At 43.4% G+C, this 16397-nt stretch overlaps 1 protein-coding gene across 2 annotated transcripts in view; it reads left to right on the forward strand.

The window, feature by feature from the left end:
- BRCA2 (BRCA2 DNA repair associated) overlaps positions 1-16397 on the forward strand; it is a 47791-nt gene that overhangs the window by 26105 nt on the left and 5289 nt on the right. For both annotated transcript variants that reach the window (XM_075851702.1, XM_075851701.1), the window contains exons 17-23: positions 807-1137; positions 2054-2209; positions 7502-7646; positions 8364-8485; positions 10372-10573; positions 11177-11343; positions 11428-11566. In XM_075851702.1, coding sequence (XP_075707817.1) covers positions 807-1137; positions 2054-2209; positions 7502-7646; positions 8364-8485; positions 10372-10573; positions 11177-11343; positions 11428-11566 — 1262 coding nt within the window. The remainder of the gene's footprint in view (positions 1-806; positions 1138-2053; positions 2210-7501; positions 7647-8363; positions 8486-10371; positions 10574-11176; positions 11344-11427; positions 11567-16397) is intronic.

The following is a 16397-nucleotide window of genomic DNA, read 5'->3' on the forward strand; positions in this document are numbered from 1 at the left end:
GGGAACTGATCCTTGTTTCCTTTGAAGCTATACTGTCTGCCAGGCCCCATACACATTCGATTCTCAACTCCTACCTCTAAAATTGGGACCGATCGAATAAAATGTAATGTCTATGTCCATCTTTATGTAATGTTTTGTTTAATCTTCTAGCCAGTTATGATCTTCCTGGTTGAATCCAGACTGTCTACTATGAAAGGGTTAAGCCTGATTTATTTGGCAAAGATTCAAGTTTTTACTTTGCGATTGATATTTGTTCCACAGATTTGACAATTCAGCACAAATTCACCAATATAGATGCTAAATATCTCCTAAACCAGAAACAATAAGAAAAAAAGTATCCGGCACACCAATCGGCGTTGAGATTTTTTATTATTGTTATTTATCTTAATGCCAGTGGCGGAGTGCAATGACCTTCTTCAGGCCATGAGCCGTGCTGGGGACTGTTGTACGAGAGCTAGGCTTTGTAAAAGTGGCTCTACTAGCGGCCAGCTGCCTTTACAAAGCCTAGTGCTCGTACAACAGTCCCCAGTACGGCTCAGTGCCTGAAGAAGGTCATTAAGACCGAAACGTTGTACTCTGCCACTGGCATTAAGATAAATAACAATAATAAAAAATCTCAACTACAACTGGTGTGCCGGATACTTTTTTCTTATACAGAATTGGGTTGGGCCCCTATCCGTGCACCCCTCCCCCCGAGCTGGTGCTATCTGAACCTCTACACATATCTCCTAAACCAGATTGAACATTGTGGCAGAAAATTTATCTTATTTCAGGTTTTATTGGCAATTAAATTATTTTCTTTTCAGATATGATGTGGAAATTGATAAATGTCGACGATCAGCTGTCAGAAAGATAATGGAGAGAGATGACACTCCGGCAAAGACACTGGTTCTCTGTATCTCTAAAATCCTTACTCTGGGAATCGGTGAAACTAATGATGCAAAGCAAGCAACTGCTGTCATTGAGGTGACTGATGGCTGGTATGGTATCAAGGCTCTACTGGATCCCGCACTCACATATCTGCTGAAGAAAGGACGCATGTTCATAGGCCAGAAGATAATGGTACATGGAGCTGAACTGGTGGGCTCAGACGATGCATGTACACCCCTTGAAGCTCCGGAGTCTCTTATGTTAAAGGTAGTAGAAGTGGAACATGTATTTTATTTAAATACTAGACTGGTCTAGAATGGAGAAGTGCTTTTCTTAACTCTTGTCTGCCTGGTCCTGAATGGACTGTAGATGTACAATGAATACTGGCATTTACACATGCAGGAAGGGGGGAGAAGTGTGAGAGACACTTCCTTACTGTATTGTCTTTACAGTGCAGCAAGACCTCTTCTTTGTGTCAATTACAATGAATGGAAGTTAGTCCCGTTTTACATCTCCCTTTATATATTTTTAGATCAAAATGATTATTGGAGCATGGGTCAAGGAAGTGGGGGGAAACCATTCTTGATGTAAAAATTATTTCTGTGTATGGTTACTATCATGTCCTATCTAGGCCTCCAGCAGAACAATTAAGGCTCATTACAGCCCTGTCCCAGTCTACACAGCAAAGCTGACTAGTGACCTGCAAAAACTAGAAAATGTCAAGTTTTGTTTTTGTGTTTTGTTACATACAAAATAAAATAAGAAAAAAATGTCTGGTATAAACCGTATTTCAATATGCCAGTTTCTGACAATATACCTTTTTAACTTATTCAGCATAGCAAAGTTCCTTTAGTCTGGCCTCTGCCTGCTAAATACAATACAAATCTTTTTACAAGTGTTTTTTTTTTTTTTTTTACTATTGGCCATTTATTGATTAAAAATACGTCCACTCAAAGCCAAAATCGATTCTCAAAGATGATCTAATCTTTTTGCATTTTCATAGCGCAGAGGACAAGTTTCATTTGTTACAATACAAGTCAATAAGCAACAGATCAAAAAGGATGGCATACGCTTCCACATTGCTGTTTTGAATTCGTCTGAGGAAGAAGAGAAAAAATAAATGTATGACTAAGATTGGTGCCATATGAAAGATATGAACTTAGGTATATCATTTGTTTTCCAGATTGCAGGAAACAGCACTCGGCCTGCTCGGTGGTATGTCGGGCTTGGATATTTTCCTGACCCCAGACCTTTCTGCCTTCGTCTGTCTTCACTCTTGCCTGAAGGTGGCATAGTGGGGTGTGTTGATGTTCTTATACAAAGGATTTACCCAATGCAGGTATACACTGGACTGACTTTCTTCTTATTGTAATATATTGGTTACATAGAAACACAGGACTGCTGCTCTAGTAAAATTGTTTCCTGTCTAAGGCTACCTGCACATGGCCGCAGCTGTGCGCACAGTCTGTGATTATGGGCAAGGACGACCGCGGACTGTCAAGCGCATTTGCGGGCCGTGCTCCCGTTATAAAGTATGGGAGCACGGTCCGCAAAATAAAAAAATATAGGACATGTCCTATTTTTTGCGGATCATCTCTATGGCCTTGACACTTACCCGTAAATATACGTGAAGGTGTCCGTGGGCCATAGAAATAAATGGATTCTTGTTTTGATCCGCAATTACATATCCGTAATTGCGCAACAAAAATTAGCGTCGTGTGCATGGGGCCTGAGTCACTTCCTGCTGTCATGAACAAATCCATAGAGTTCAGATAAAGAGTTTTTTTTTATCTGAACTATAAAAAAAACTGCCTCCCCTATGATCTTTCAAGCTGCTGAAACCTTTTAAGCATATGCAATGTAAAACTTTATTTACACTACAGGGAAATACAGGGGGCACACATTTTTCCTGCAGAGACTACATTACTTAGGGCCTATTGGGTCCTGTCTGCCAGGGGGGGGGGGGGGTGTATTTCCAGCAGTTCTTTGCTTTGGCTAGAAGAAGGGGGTCCCAATTGGGCATATGGACTATTTAAATAAAAAGGTACTGTGTTAGTGCAACAGGGGGCCGGAATTGCTGCCGTGTGTGGGATAGATCTCCAAGTAACGTGTGGCTTTTACATTTTCACATGTTGAATCTCCATGTATTATTCCGTTTTATCGTCATTGGGGGAAACAGAGATGACATTGGGAATTGCTGCTGCCACTAGGAGGCATATTCATGAGCTGCCACTCCCACTGCCCACTCTCCACTGATTGACAGTCTTCTTCCTATTACTGTGTGGGCGGAGGTAGCGGCATCTGGCTGCGCTCTGCATGTAAATTGTTCAAAACGGCTTCAGTTGAGAAAATAAGTGACAGACCGCAGAAATCCACATGTCTGCCACTACATTATGCTGCTGTCAGTGAGGACCGCATAATGTAGATGACCGGTTCCCTTTAAGAATACTCTGATTGTCCAGCATCAGAAACCGTTCTCTTTCCAAGAGGGGTTTTTGTTTCCGCCGGACCCACCACTCTCCAGAATTCTTCCCCTCCCACTCTAAAAAATGTAACTCTTTAGAAAGGTGGTTCAAACAGGCGCTTCACAAGGCCAAAACGCATGGATGCCCTGTATCCATTCCCAGAGGACACTGAAAAGATGGTCCTCTTTTCAGAAAGTAGTCGCTTGCCCAACTAGGCATACCATTCTTCTTATGGCAGACACTTCCTCATTCCGGAATCCTAGCTACAGGCAAATGGACTCCTTCACCAAATCTCCCTTTGAGGCAGCCGATTCGTCCCTACGGACGATATTCGCCTTTTCTTGGGTAAGTAGAGCCACCGGCGAATGGGCAAAACGCCTCTGTCAGGGTAAACTTTCCAGTATTCCTCCTTAATAACTGGCCGAGCTTTTAAAAAAAAAATATATATATATATATATATATATTCCTTTCAAGAAGGTACATATGTGAATCCTCTCTAAAAATAACTAGATTACTGGCCCGTTCCACGGCTCTCTCCATAGTCATTCGCCAGTCTCTCTCGGCATCCTTGCCCCCATGTCACCAAGGCTTCTGCAAACAAGCCTAGTACCACCTGAAGCACAGTCAGCCCGGGGGTGTGTGGGGGGGATGACTACTTATTTTTCTGCACATTTGGCTCTCCCATGTGCAGGCTACATGGGTGGTACGCAAGGCTACAAAATGGAGTTTGCTTCTATGCCTCTGGACTGTTTCTTAAGTCCAGTACCTCTTAGCACCTCTTCGAATGTTTCCTTTTTTCTGGCTGTCAGGTCTCTTCTCTTCCAGTAGGTAATAGTACCAGTTTATACGAAGGAACGCTTTCAAGGTTTTCACTCACCTCTTTATGGCCCCAAAGAAAAAGGGGCGTGGTACGCCTGGTCTTGGATTGGAAATGCCTCAATCGATACGCCCGGTTCAGGCACTTCTGGATGGAGTCTCTGAGGTCGGTCATGACATCAATTGGGAGTTCCTCTCTTCAGTAGACCTCAAGGACATGTGTAACTTCACTTTCCTATCTGCGAGTCACACTGAAAGTTCCTTTGACTTGCAGTGTAGTTGAGCCACTACCATTTTATGGCTCTCCTCTTTGGGTTGGCATTAGCGCACCGCTGGTTTTAACGTATGTCCTAGCCTTTGTGATGGCTCTTCACTCTTGAGGCATGGTAGCCATCTCTACTTCAATGACTTTGTGATTAAAGCTCCATCCAGGTAGGCCAATTTGGAAAGTCTTCACATCACCCATGACACCTTATTCTGCTTTGGTTAATCAACATTCCTAAGCCTTCCCTATCGCCCTCTTGGTATATAACCTTACTGCACATATGTTTTCGGCACCACTAAGGTAAGGATCCTTTTCCCAGAATATTTGCATCTTCCAACAGGATGTTCAGTCCCTTTGGCAACACTATCCAGTCTCCATTCGTCATTAGATGAAGTTGTTAGGACTTCTAGCCTGCCCCATGAAGGCGATCCCATACGCCCAGTTCCACACCTGCCCTCTTCAGCGGATTCCCTGTATTATACCATTTTCTTACCCCTTCAGTCCATTGCTATTGCTAGTGGTGGCTTCTATCCTTCAAAATGACCCTTCCCTGCTCCTTCCTACCATTCCTGTGGCTGGCATCCGTTGTAAGGAGTCCTTCTCAACTGGACGGTTCAGGGTTTGGTCAATTTAGGAGTTCTCTCTTCTGATCAGTGTTCTGGAACTTTTGCCTAAACTTCTGGCACTGGACCCATCTCTTGGAAAGTCATCTCATTCGGATCCAAACAAACAACGCAAATGCAGTCCCCTACCTTAACCATCAGAACGGGACCCGGAGTTTTGTTGCCATATCCAAGACGACCAGCATTCTAAGATGGGCATATCATTCTCCTACTCCGGTCAGTCTGTCTCCCTGTAGTGGTGGCTACTCTCTTCCTACATGTTCTTATCCCTGGAATGGACAGTTGGATTGCGATTATCTGTCATGAAGGGATCAACCCCCGGAGAGTGGCCCCTTTTTATCCCGAGATATTCTGAGAAATCTGCACCAAGTGGGGCCTTCTGGACGCTGACCTCATGGCATGTTTGTATCCCGGGCTCATTACCCACTAGCACTGGCGGTAGATGCACTAGTCATTCTTGCGGACACAATTCAGGTTCCCACAGCTTGCCTCCTCTTCCGCTCCTCCCCCCAAATCCTCAAAGTCCAGGCTAAAGGCATTCCAATAATTGTTCTAGATTGGCTCATCGTGCTTGGTACGCTGATCTACTCCCTCTCCTGGCCAAAGCTCCCTGGCATCTCCCCCCTCTCAGTTTAACTACTCTCGGTTTAACAATGTGGCGGTTGAAGTCACTCTACTGGGAGCACGTGGTTTGTTTGAGCAGGTCATTCAGACTATGCTTAAGACTAGGAAACCTCCTTTGTTCTGAATCTATCACAGATTTGTAAATCTTTTTTTTCCCACTGTCGTGAGAAGGTGGTTTCAACCAATTCACTTCTCCCTGTCTTGTTTACATTCCTTCGTTCAGGAAGGTCTGGAGATGGGCCTGGGTCTTCGCTCCATCAATGGTCATGTTTCAGCCCTATCTGTACTCTTCGAGCATCCCTTGGCAGAAAAATCGTCTGTCCCTACCTTAATGCAACCGGTGGCACATGCTGTGCCTCTCTACCACCAGCCCAGATCCTTATGGATTCTTAATCTGGTCCTTGATGAATGCAGTGTTCCACTCTTGACCCTCTAGATGGCATTTCCCTGTGCTCTCTTTTTTGGAAGGTCATTTTCCTGGTGGCTATCGCTTCTTTGGCATCTCATATTGATGAAGATATCACTCTCTCCTCCTATTTGTCCTTCTCGTACCCATCCTCGGGAACAGTCCCTCACTAAGTTGGATGTGGTTCATGCAGTGCAGATTTATCTTGCTCAAACAACTTCGTTCAGCCGTTCTGACACTTTGTGAATTTTCAGGGTTCCAGGGTGAGGTTTGGTGGCATCCAAGGCCCATCATAGCCTGCTGATTTTGGTCAACCATTGGTCAGGCATACTGATCAAAGTGCTCCCCTTTTAGGTGACGGCCCGCACCACTCAGGCGGTTCAAATGAAACTTTTCGCTCTGGAGATGTGCAAAGCAGCTACGTGATCCTCTACACGCCTTTTTAATTTTTTTTTTCTTTTACATTCTATAGGATGTTTTTGTATTGTCTGATTCTCTTGGTCACATGGTTCTGCAGGCGGCATTGCACCTACCGCACTCCATTCTTTGTTTGTCCCACTCTGGCTACTTCTTTTGGACATCCCAAGGTCATCTGTGTCTTACAATGACATGGACGAGTAAACTGGATTGTTGATTGTTTTTATTCACCGTAGAGTACATTTCTTTTTACGTTCATTGGGGGACACCACAACCAACCAAGTATGTTCCCGTTGGGTATTATAAAATTTTTCTCGAAGGGTCTGTTCACATCGGCGTTGCCCTTCCGTTGAGGGGTTTCCGTCGGGTTAACCCCTCAACGGAAAGGGAAACAAACTTTCGCTTCTGTTTCCCTCACCATTAAGCTCAATGGTGACGGAAACTTCGTTGATGGTTTCCGTTGGTCACCGTTGTCACAGGGTTCCGTTGTTTTGACTGAATCAATAGCGCAGTCGACTGCGCTATTGAGGGTCTTTTTCCTCGGGTCCTTTTTTTATGTGTTTTTTTTGTTTTGTATCCGATTTATTCCCTGCTTCTCCTGCTGCTTATGTGCAAAAGTGGCTTAGCTCTGTGTCTGCAGGAGGGATATAGCCAGTAGGAGCGAACACTCAGTATCTGCCTGTGGCAGCAGCTATACCCAAGGTCATCTGTTTCCCAATGAACATAATGCGAAAAGGATTTTGCAGTGAGTGACAAAAATCCAGTTATTAAAGTCCTCTCAGCTTGCTAGACTGCTAGATTATTATTTTATTTACCCAGAGATACAAATTGCTCAATCTGTGGATTTTATTTCTATCTCATTACGACAATCATTTACTGGATGATCTCTATAATATGCAGTGATGTCCTCCATCCTCTCCAATTAGGGGCTTTGTGGCATGTCATAGAACATTTGAGAGAGACACTTTTACTTTCCTTTGGGACTTCTAAAATACCCAATTATCTTTTTACCCAGTGGATGGTAAAAATGGCCAATGGGACTTATGTGTTTCGCAATGAGCGTGCAGAAGAAAGGGAGGCAGAAAAACACTCGGCAAAGCAACAGAAGAGTCTGGAAGTCTTATTTGTCAACATTCAGGAGGAATATGAAAAGCAGGAAGGTAGGAATGTGTATTTATAAAGTTATACTGGTAGCAAGACGATAAGCTTTTATGAGCCTTTTACAGCATGCACATATTGCAGATCTATCCTCATAAAGAAAAAAAGCTGTGGATGTGAATCCCATTACCCATCGTGTTCGCAGCAGATCCAGTCCTTACTAGATACCACTCCTGCCACTCCTTTAGTTTGCTGCTGACAATACTATGTACCGTTACATAATTACATCTATTTTGTTAAATTATCTGTAATGAATAGAACTGTGAGAAGTTTATGCCTAAGGCCTCATGCAGACGGCCGTGCCCATAATCACAGCCCGCAATTGCGGGCACAGACGGCCGCAAGTTCGGGCCATGGTCTCATACAAAGTATGGGAGCACGGCCCATAAAACCCGAAAAGTATGACATGCTCCATATTTCCCGGCATGGTTCTACGGCATGGATACCTTTCCGTAGCGCTACGGCAAGCTGTCCGCTGCCAATAGAACCGGGCGGTCCATAATTGCGGTCTGTAATTAGCGTTTTTTCACAGTCGTGTTCATGGGGCCTTAAGATTAATTCAGTTTGAAGCCATGATGGGTTTGGTGCCTGTACCTTGCCAAATTGGAATTGGTTTTAGTGCATGACTGTAACACAAATAACTTTTACAAAATGATACAGTTTAGTCACCCTCTCAGAATAAAGAAATGTAGTTATTACAGATATATTTGCTTTTGTAGCTGTTGCTGTAAAAAAAAGACCAAGACGTCAGTCTTTAACTGAACCGCAGATCCGCTCTCTCCAGGATGGTGCCGAACTCTATGAAGCTCTTCAGAATGAGCCTGACCCTAGTTACCTTGAGGTAAGAGTTATATGGATATGTACAACTAGGAAGAGAAGTATAAAAAGGAGACTAGGGATCAATAGGACTATAAATACCAGGTCCTACTAGGAAGAGAAGTATAAAAAGGAGACTAGGGATCAATAGGACTATAAATACCAGGTCCTACTAGGAAGAGAAGTATAAAAAGGAGACTAGGGATCAATAGGACTATAAATACCAGGTCCTACTAGGAACTGGTATTGTATCAGCACGTATGGCCGTTTCTTTCAACCATTTAACAACATTCTGTTAGGATCTCCTCCGATTCAGATTGAGAACTGCCACTGCATGTACACAAAATAATAAAAAAAAAAAAAAAAAGATTTGTCTCTTGCTATGGAGAATCTGACAAAATGGTATTGGTTGATGCATACGGAAAGTCTTTCTTCATAATAATGAATGTAGCTTTCTAATTTGGCATCTTGTTCCTGATGGTATTGTCCAGATGTGTATTAAATAAATGGTGATGGATCGTCTGTCACATGGTTATTTTATTTGACCCTTATGGCCACATTGTTTCTTTTTCGGTCCATGCAAAAAAAATTAAAACATGGAAGTGTATTGAAACCTAGTGATGAAACCGGGATTTATTTTGTTGTAACTGGGTATTCCGTACAGAAGAAAGTTTCTCTGGGGAAATCATTATTCCTGTTCGTTCTTATTCAGATTTAACACCAGTAGTGGAAAAATCTAATACCGCTTTACACTTAAATTGCAACGAAACTTTCAAACAACTTCTGACGTCATAGTGGACCCCCACCGGTCGCTAAAACGAAGAGGCAGAAGCGTTCTGGTGAGTGCTAAGCCGTTTTCAGATCGGCTTTTCTCAGAAAGCTGAGCAGTGGGTATACAGGCTCATAGACTTTCTATTGAGCCCGTACACCAATTGCTCGGCTTTCCGAGAAAAGCCGATCAGAAACCAAGCGGCTCACCCGAGCGCTTCTGTCACTTTGATTTAGCGATCGGTCTCGGTGCTCAGATCCCCACCGATCAAAACTTCTGGCATGTCACTATGGCATGGCAGAAGTTTTTCGAAAGTTTAGTTGCGCTTTAATGTAAATCTTTGTGAATAGTTTTTCTTTTTTTCTTTTCTTTTTGGCCTAAGAAATAAAATAATAAAAATCTGAATTGAAATGCATAACTACATTCAAATGTGTAAAAAATGTGTGGCGCCCCCTAGCTGTTGATGAGGTGTAGCTTTCACAGAAGTGATCATAAACTGCACCAATCTCTGCTTTAGTAATAGAACTGGCTCAGTTTGTTCCTCATTTTAATGCTTTACTGGCTTCAGGAGACAAATAAAAGATAAATTGAGCAATAGTCGTATTTTTACCGCGCGTGGTAAAGATTAATTACTTGCTGCGTCAGCTTTACAACGGTGAGCGCTATAATAAACTGTCATTCTGATCATATTCCCTTAAAGAATATCTGCCACTATAATGGCCGAGAGGCTACTGTGTCACATGGCACTCAAAATACTGTGCCGTTTAATAACCCCCATAGAAAGAATACAAGTAGATTCCTAATTCTGGTGTATTATAAGAGTTCTGCTCCGTCTCCTACTGCGCTCCTCAGTAATGACCCGACATCTGCTGCTGTATAAGATTGTATACCGTCTGCTGTCCGTCCACAGTGAGGACGCAGGAAGAGGCGGAGGTAGCGCTCTTCTTATTAATACAGCAGAATCACAACAAGCATTGATCCACTGTAATCTATATTTTTTTTGCGCTGTTTGTCACAGTAGCCGCTCTGACATTGACTTAACAAGGACCACATATTAAAGTGACAGCCGCTATAAATAATGGATCTTGTTTGATGAAACTGTTCCGCAAACCTTGCTAAATAACTTATATTTCCACTCTTAGTCTTGCCTGAGTAGTGATCAGCTGAGGGCCCTAAATCACTACAGACAATCCGTAAATGATAAGCGGCATGCTCAGATCCAGGCTGAATTCAGGAAAGCCATTGAATCCTCTGAACAGGAAGCTGGTAGCTGCACACGAAGGGATGTCACTCCAGTATGGAAGATACGGATTGTGGATTATAAAGGCCGTGACTTTACCTCAGGTTTGTGTAGTCCCACAACATGCTGTTTTGTTGTTTTTTTGGTCATTTTGTGATTGATTGTCTTGTAATTTTTCCCACACAAATCGTCAGACTAGATGAATAGCCAGATGCCAAATTAAAATTGTCTCATTTCGACAAGCCCTTTTGATATTGAAGTCGCCTGGTGATCAGAGAGGAGCTCCAGTCAGTATTAGAACCTGGTCATTCAAATGGTCCGCCATTCAATAATAGAGGAACTGCTTTAACCGGTTCAACTAGATCTTTACAATTCAACAGTCGTCACCAAGTGATTTAATAGGGTATTCACAAAGCTGATTTTTTTTTTTTTGTGGGTGGACATAAGTGGTATAAAAAATAAAATAAAAACATGGCAACTGAGCTTACATAGCAGCACATGAGCAGTTGCCCTGAACCAAAGATGATACAGGCTGTCGCTGAAGTTTACACCAGCTCCTTTCCCTTTTGTATAAAGGAATATTAAACAAATCTCTACTCCCCTGTGTTTATAGCATTGTGTGAAATGGTTGAACACTGCGAACTTGAGAGAGCGCTCCTGCTGTCACTTTAATATTGTGAGGAGTATATTTTATATCCCATTTCCAGCTTACACGTTGAACATATGGCGCCCTTTACATGATGTAGTGTCACTGCTAAAGGAAGGCAGTCGTTTCAAAATCTATCAGCTGGCAGCTTCCCAATCAAAAGGAAAGTCTGACACGTCTGCGGTGCAGCTCACGGCCACCAAGAAGACACAGTTCCAGCAGCTGCAGGTGAGCGGGGCTGGAAGATGGAGATGAGCCATCACTGGGGGGGTTATATCATGCATATTCTCACTGGTGAATGTTTATTATCAGCCCCTACAGCATGTCCTCCAGCAGATCTATACCGAGAGACAAGAGACAGAATTCAGCCGCCTCCTGGAGCCTCATTTCACAGCTGCATATGGAGAAGTGGATGTGGTGGGACTGGTAATATCCACACAGCAAAAGCCAGGTACAATGCCTAAATGCAATTATAGCATAAAAGTAGAACAATTGCAGAAATGTTCAACTTTGCCTCAAATTCCTTTTATAGGGTCCTGAAATTTTGCTCTGCGGCTAGGATACTCTGTTCCAATGAGGCAGTGGTCAAAATGTCTAGCATATACATTTATTAACAATTTATAGGTCAGAGGGCAAATGTATTCAAACATATATGGGTGCACATTTCCATTCTAGCAAACGCAGATACATCAGTTGAAAAAGAGACTGAAAAAAAATGTTAAAGGTATTCCCATCTCAATGATCATAGCTTAAAGAGGCTCTGTCACCAGATTTTGCAACCCCTATCTCCTATTGCAGCAGATCGGCGCTGCAATGTAGATAAGAGTAACGGTTTTTGGTTTTTTTAAACGAGCATTTTTGGCCAAGTTATGACCATTTTTATATTTATGCAAATGAGGCTTTCTAAAGTACAATTGGGCCTGTATTATGTGCGTACATCGGGGCGTTTTTACTTTTTACTAGCTGGGCGTTGTGAATGGGAGTGTATGATGCTGACGAATCAGCATCATCCACTTCTCTTCGTTAACACCCAGCTTCTGGCAGTTCACAGACACACAGCGTGTTCTCGAGAGATCACGCTGTGACGTCACTTCCTGCCCCAGGTCCTGCATCGTGTCGGACGAGCGAGGACACACCGGCACCAGAGGCTACAGTTGATTCTGCATCAGCGTTTGCAGGTAAGTAGCTACATCGACTTACCTGCAAACGCCGATGCTGCTGCAGAATCAACTGTAGCCTCTGGTGCCGATGTGTCCTCGCTCGTCCGACACGATGCAGGACCTGGGGCAGGAAGTGACGTCACAGCGTGATCTCTCGAGAACACGCCGTGTCTGTGCACTGCCAGAAGCTGGGTGTTAACGAAGAGAAGTGGATGATGCTGATTCGTCAGCATCATACACTCCCATTCACAACGCCCAGCTAGTAAAAGAAGTAAAAACGCCCATATGTACACACATAATACACGCCCAGTTGTACTTTTACTTTAAACACGCCCAGTTGTACTTTAGAAAGCCTCATTTGCATAAATATAAAAATGGTCATAACTTGGCCAAAAATGCTTGTTTTTTTTTTAAAAAAACGTTACTCTTCTCTACATTGCACCGCCGATCTGCTGCAATAGGGGATAGGGGTTGCAAAATCTGGTGACAGAGCCTCTTTAAGTTGTTGTATATGGAAATATATGCAGGTTTGTAAATACCTTCTTTATTAAATTTTGGGCATTCAGAAGATAATCCATCCGGTCCACCCCATGTCTTTTGGTTTGTTTGGAAATGGTTTCTAATGTTTACGGCCACCGCTAGGGTGCAGCAGCGATGGCCGTGCTTGCAGTTTCTGCTGTGAATTTCCCGCTGACCTGGTGTGCATATTGAGCATGCGCAGTAGCTCCGGCCACCACACTCCTGCTCTAATGAAAGTGAATAGGACGGCTCCCGGACATGCGCAGTAGCTCCGGCCACCACACTCCTGCTCTAATGAAAGTGAATAGGACGGTTCCCGGGCATGTGCAGTAGACCTGGAGCCGTCTACGTTTTCTAAACTCCTCACGCAGCAGTAGAGCCCTTATCAGGGCTGGTTTTTTGTTCTTTCTTCAAAGCACTGTTATCTCTATATGTACATCTAGAAATAACCGTGTTTAGTTTAGAACAAGCACTTTGTGTTTGAGATCGCTTCTGCAGCACGTGTCTCAAAGCGTACCGCCCACAAATCTTCACGAACAGAGGAATGAGCAGCAGGGAAAAGAGGAAGATTGAGGATTAATTCCTGATAGGAAATCTGAATGGAGAAGCTCAATAGGGTTATTTTTGATCATACATGTGTGCTGGGCCCAAAAAAAAGTGACAAGATGAGAATAACCCTTTCTCGTCGCTAATATGCCTATTTACGTCGGGAAAGGGTATTTAAAAATGGCGCCTGCTCAGAAGAACGGGCGCCATAGCTGCCGGGTCTCTGTTGTGTTAAACAGCAGGGACCCAGCGGCAATGCTTGCGATCAGAAACCCCTCTGGTCGCAAGCGTTTAACCCCTCAGATGCCAGTGTCAGAAGTCACCACCGGCATCTGAGGGGTTTTTACTGCCCCTTTCGTTTCGGGGCCAATCACCGGCTCCGGCAGCTGGTGTATTCCTACAGCAGCTGGGAGCCTTGTGAACGCTTCCAGCCCTGCTATAGGAAGATTCTCAATAGCAATATATTAATTTAGCCTCTCTAACCTCCGTCACAGGCTGTGTCGGCCTCTAAATAGGAACTGGCCACTCCCTGTGACAGAGGTTAGCCAGGAGTTTGCTGATTGGCCCAAATGGTGGGCGATGTCCTGTGCGAGCTATTGTGTGTGTTTGATCACGGCACAGAGCGGGCTATTTAACCCGTTAGTGACCGCCCCATAGTGTTTTTACGGTGGCCACTAACAGGCCTTATTCCGATGCAATAGCCTTTTTACGGCGCTGCATCGGAATAAACAGAGCAGGGAGCCGTTAAATCTCCCTGCTCTCATCTACCAGAGGTAGCTGGGGGCATCCCTGCTCGAACCCGTTTAACCCCTCAGATGCAGCGCTCAATAGCGAGCGCCGCATCTGAGTTATTTTGGAGAGAAGGCGGCAGCTCCCACCGGCACCCGGTGATAAGATTGCAGAGTGTCTGGGTCTCCTATGGCAGCCGGGGGCCTAATAAAGGCCCCCAGGTCTGCCTGTAGTGTATGCCTGCTAGGTCATGCCAGAGGCATGGCCTAGCAGATGCCTGTCCGCTTTACACGGATACGCATAATACATTACAATACAGAAGTATTGCAGTGTATCATAAATGCGATCAGACGATCGCATAGTGAAGTCCCCTAATAGGACTAGTAAAAAAAAAGTTTAATAAAAAGTGGAAAAAAAAAAGGAAAAACCCACTTTTTCCCCTTACAAACTGCTTTATTAAAAAACAAAACAAAGTTAAAAAGTTACACATATTTGGTATCGCCACGTCCGTAAAGACCCCCAACTATAAAGTTATTACATCATTTTAACCCGCACGGTGAACGTCGTAAGAAATAAAATTAAAAACAATGCAAAAATTGCTGTTTTCTTTGAATCCAAGTGATCAAAAAGTCGCATCTACTTCAAAATGGTACCAATAAAAACTACAAGTCGTCCCGCAATAACAAAGCCCTCATACAATGGCATCGGCGAAAAAAATAAAGTTATGGCTCTTCAAATATGGAGACACAAAAACAAATAATTCTTAGAAAAAAAATGTGTTTTTTACTGAGTAAAAGTAGTAAAACATACAAAAACGATACAAATTTGGTATCGTTGCAATCGCAACAACCCGCTGAATAAAGTTATTGTGTTTTTTTTCCTATTCCTCCCCCCCACAAAAAAAGTTAATAATACTTAATAAATTCTATGTACCCCAAAATGGTGCTATTAAAAATTACAACTTGTCCTGCAAAAAAAAAAAGACCTTATACAGCTATGTCGACGCAAAAATAAAAAGGTTATAGCTCTTGGAATGAGACGATGGAAAAACATAAAAAATAGCTTGGTCATTAAGGTTTAAAATAATCTGGTCACTAAGGGGTTAAAGCATGCAGGTTGCCTTAATTTTAGGTCAGAAGAAGCGCATTCTAGCACGAAACAGTCCGTTACTCTTAGCTTATGTGCACACGATAAGTGGCTTTTACGTCTGAAATTACAGACTGTTTTCAGGAGAAAACAGCTGCGTCGTTTCAGACGTAAAAGCTCCTCCTCGCATTTTGCGAGGGGTCATTGACGCCCGTAATCTTGAGCTGTTCTTCATTGAGTTCAATGAAAAACGGCTCAAATTACGTCCAAAGAAGTGTCCTGCACTTCTTTGACGAGGCAGTCATTTTACGCGTCATTGTTTGACAGCTGTCAAACGACGTGTAAATGACAGGTTGTCTGCACATTACGTCGGCAAACCCATTCAAATGAATGGGCAGATGTTTGCCGACGTATTGGAGCCGTATTTTCAGGCGTAAGTCGAGGCATAATACGCCTCGTTTACGCCGGAAAATGGGTCGTGTGAACCCAGCCTTACGGTCTGTTTGTCCTTCCTTCAAAGCCTTCTGTTTTATGCTGAAATAAAGGATTTCTTATATCCTCTGAGTGCCGCGTTTATTCAAACCCTATCATCGCTGTAACTTTTGACATGTCAAAAGTTTTGATCTGCGGGGGTCCGAGCACTGAGACCCCCACTGATTGCTAAATGAAGCGTCGGAAGTGCTCTGGTGAGCGATGTCCTGCTTTGTTTCGATCGGCTTACCTTGGAAAGCCGAGCGAGCGATGTACAGAATCCTAGACTTTCTAATGAGACCGTACACAGCTCCGAGGAAAGCAGATGAGAAACTAAGCGGCGCAGCGCTCACCCGAGCACTTCTGCCAGTTTGTTCTAGCGATCAGTGGGGTCTTCAGTGCTCGGACCCTCACCGATTAAAACTTCTGACCTGTCAGACTTTTTTTTTTTAAAGTTTACTTACAGTTTAACGTATTCCATGTAGTTGCAACTTATAGGAGATTTGAAAACAGCCATGGACTCGCAAAAGAGTGAACTCTTTAGAAACTGGAAAGTCAGCCTCTAGACTATCACTTACCAAATTTAAGAAAGCGAAGAGTTTAAGTTTATAATAGCTTCAAAGCCGGAACCTGAGGGTTTGCGTCTTGGTATGGTCGGTGATGGATGTCCTGTTCTTGGTTGGATTCATTCAGCTACTCGGCAATCTTCACTTCTGTCTAAACTCTGAATCTTCTCCCCATTTCAGTGTTTTATAAATCTCATTCCAAAAG

The sequence above is a fragment of the Rhinoderma darwinii genome, chromosome 2, assembly GCF_050947455.1.
Source record: "Rhinoderma darwinii isolate aRhiDar2 chromosome 2, aRhiDar2.hap1, whole genome shotgun sequence".
NCBI lineage: Eukaryota > Metazoa > Chordata > Amphibia > Anura > Rhinodermatidae > Rhinoderma > Rhinoderma darwinii.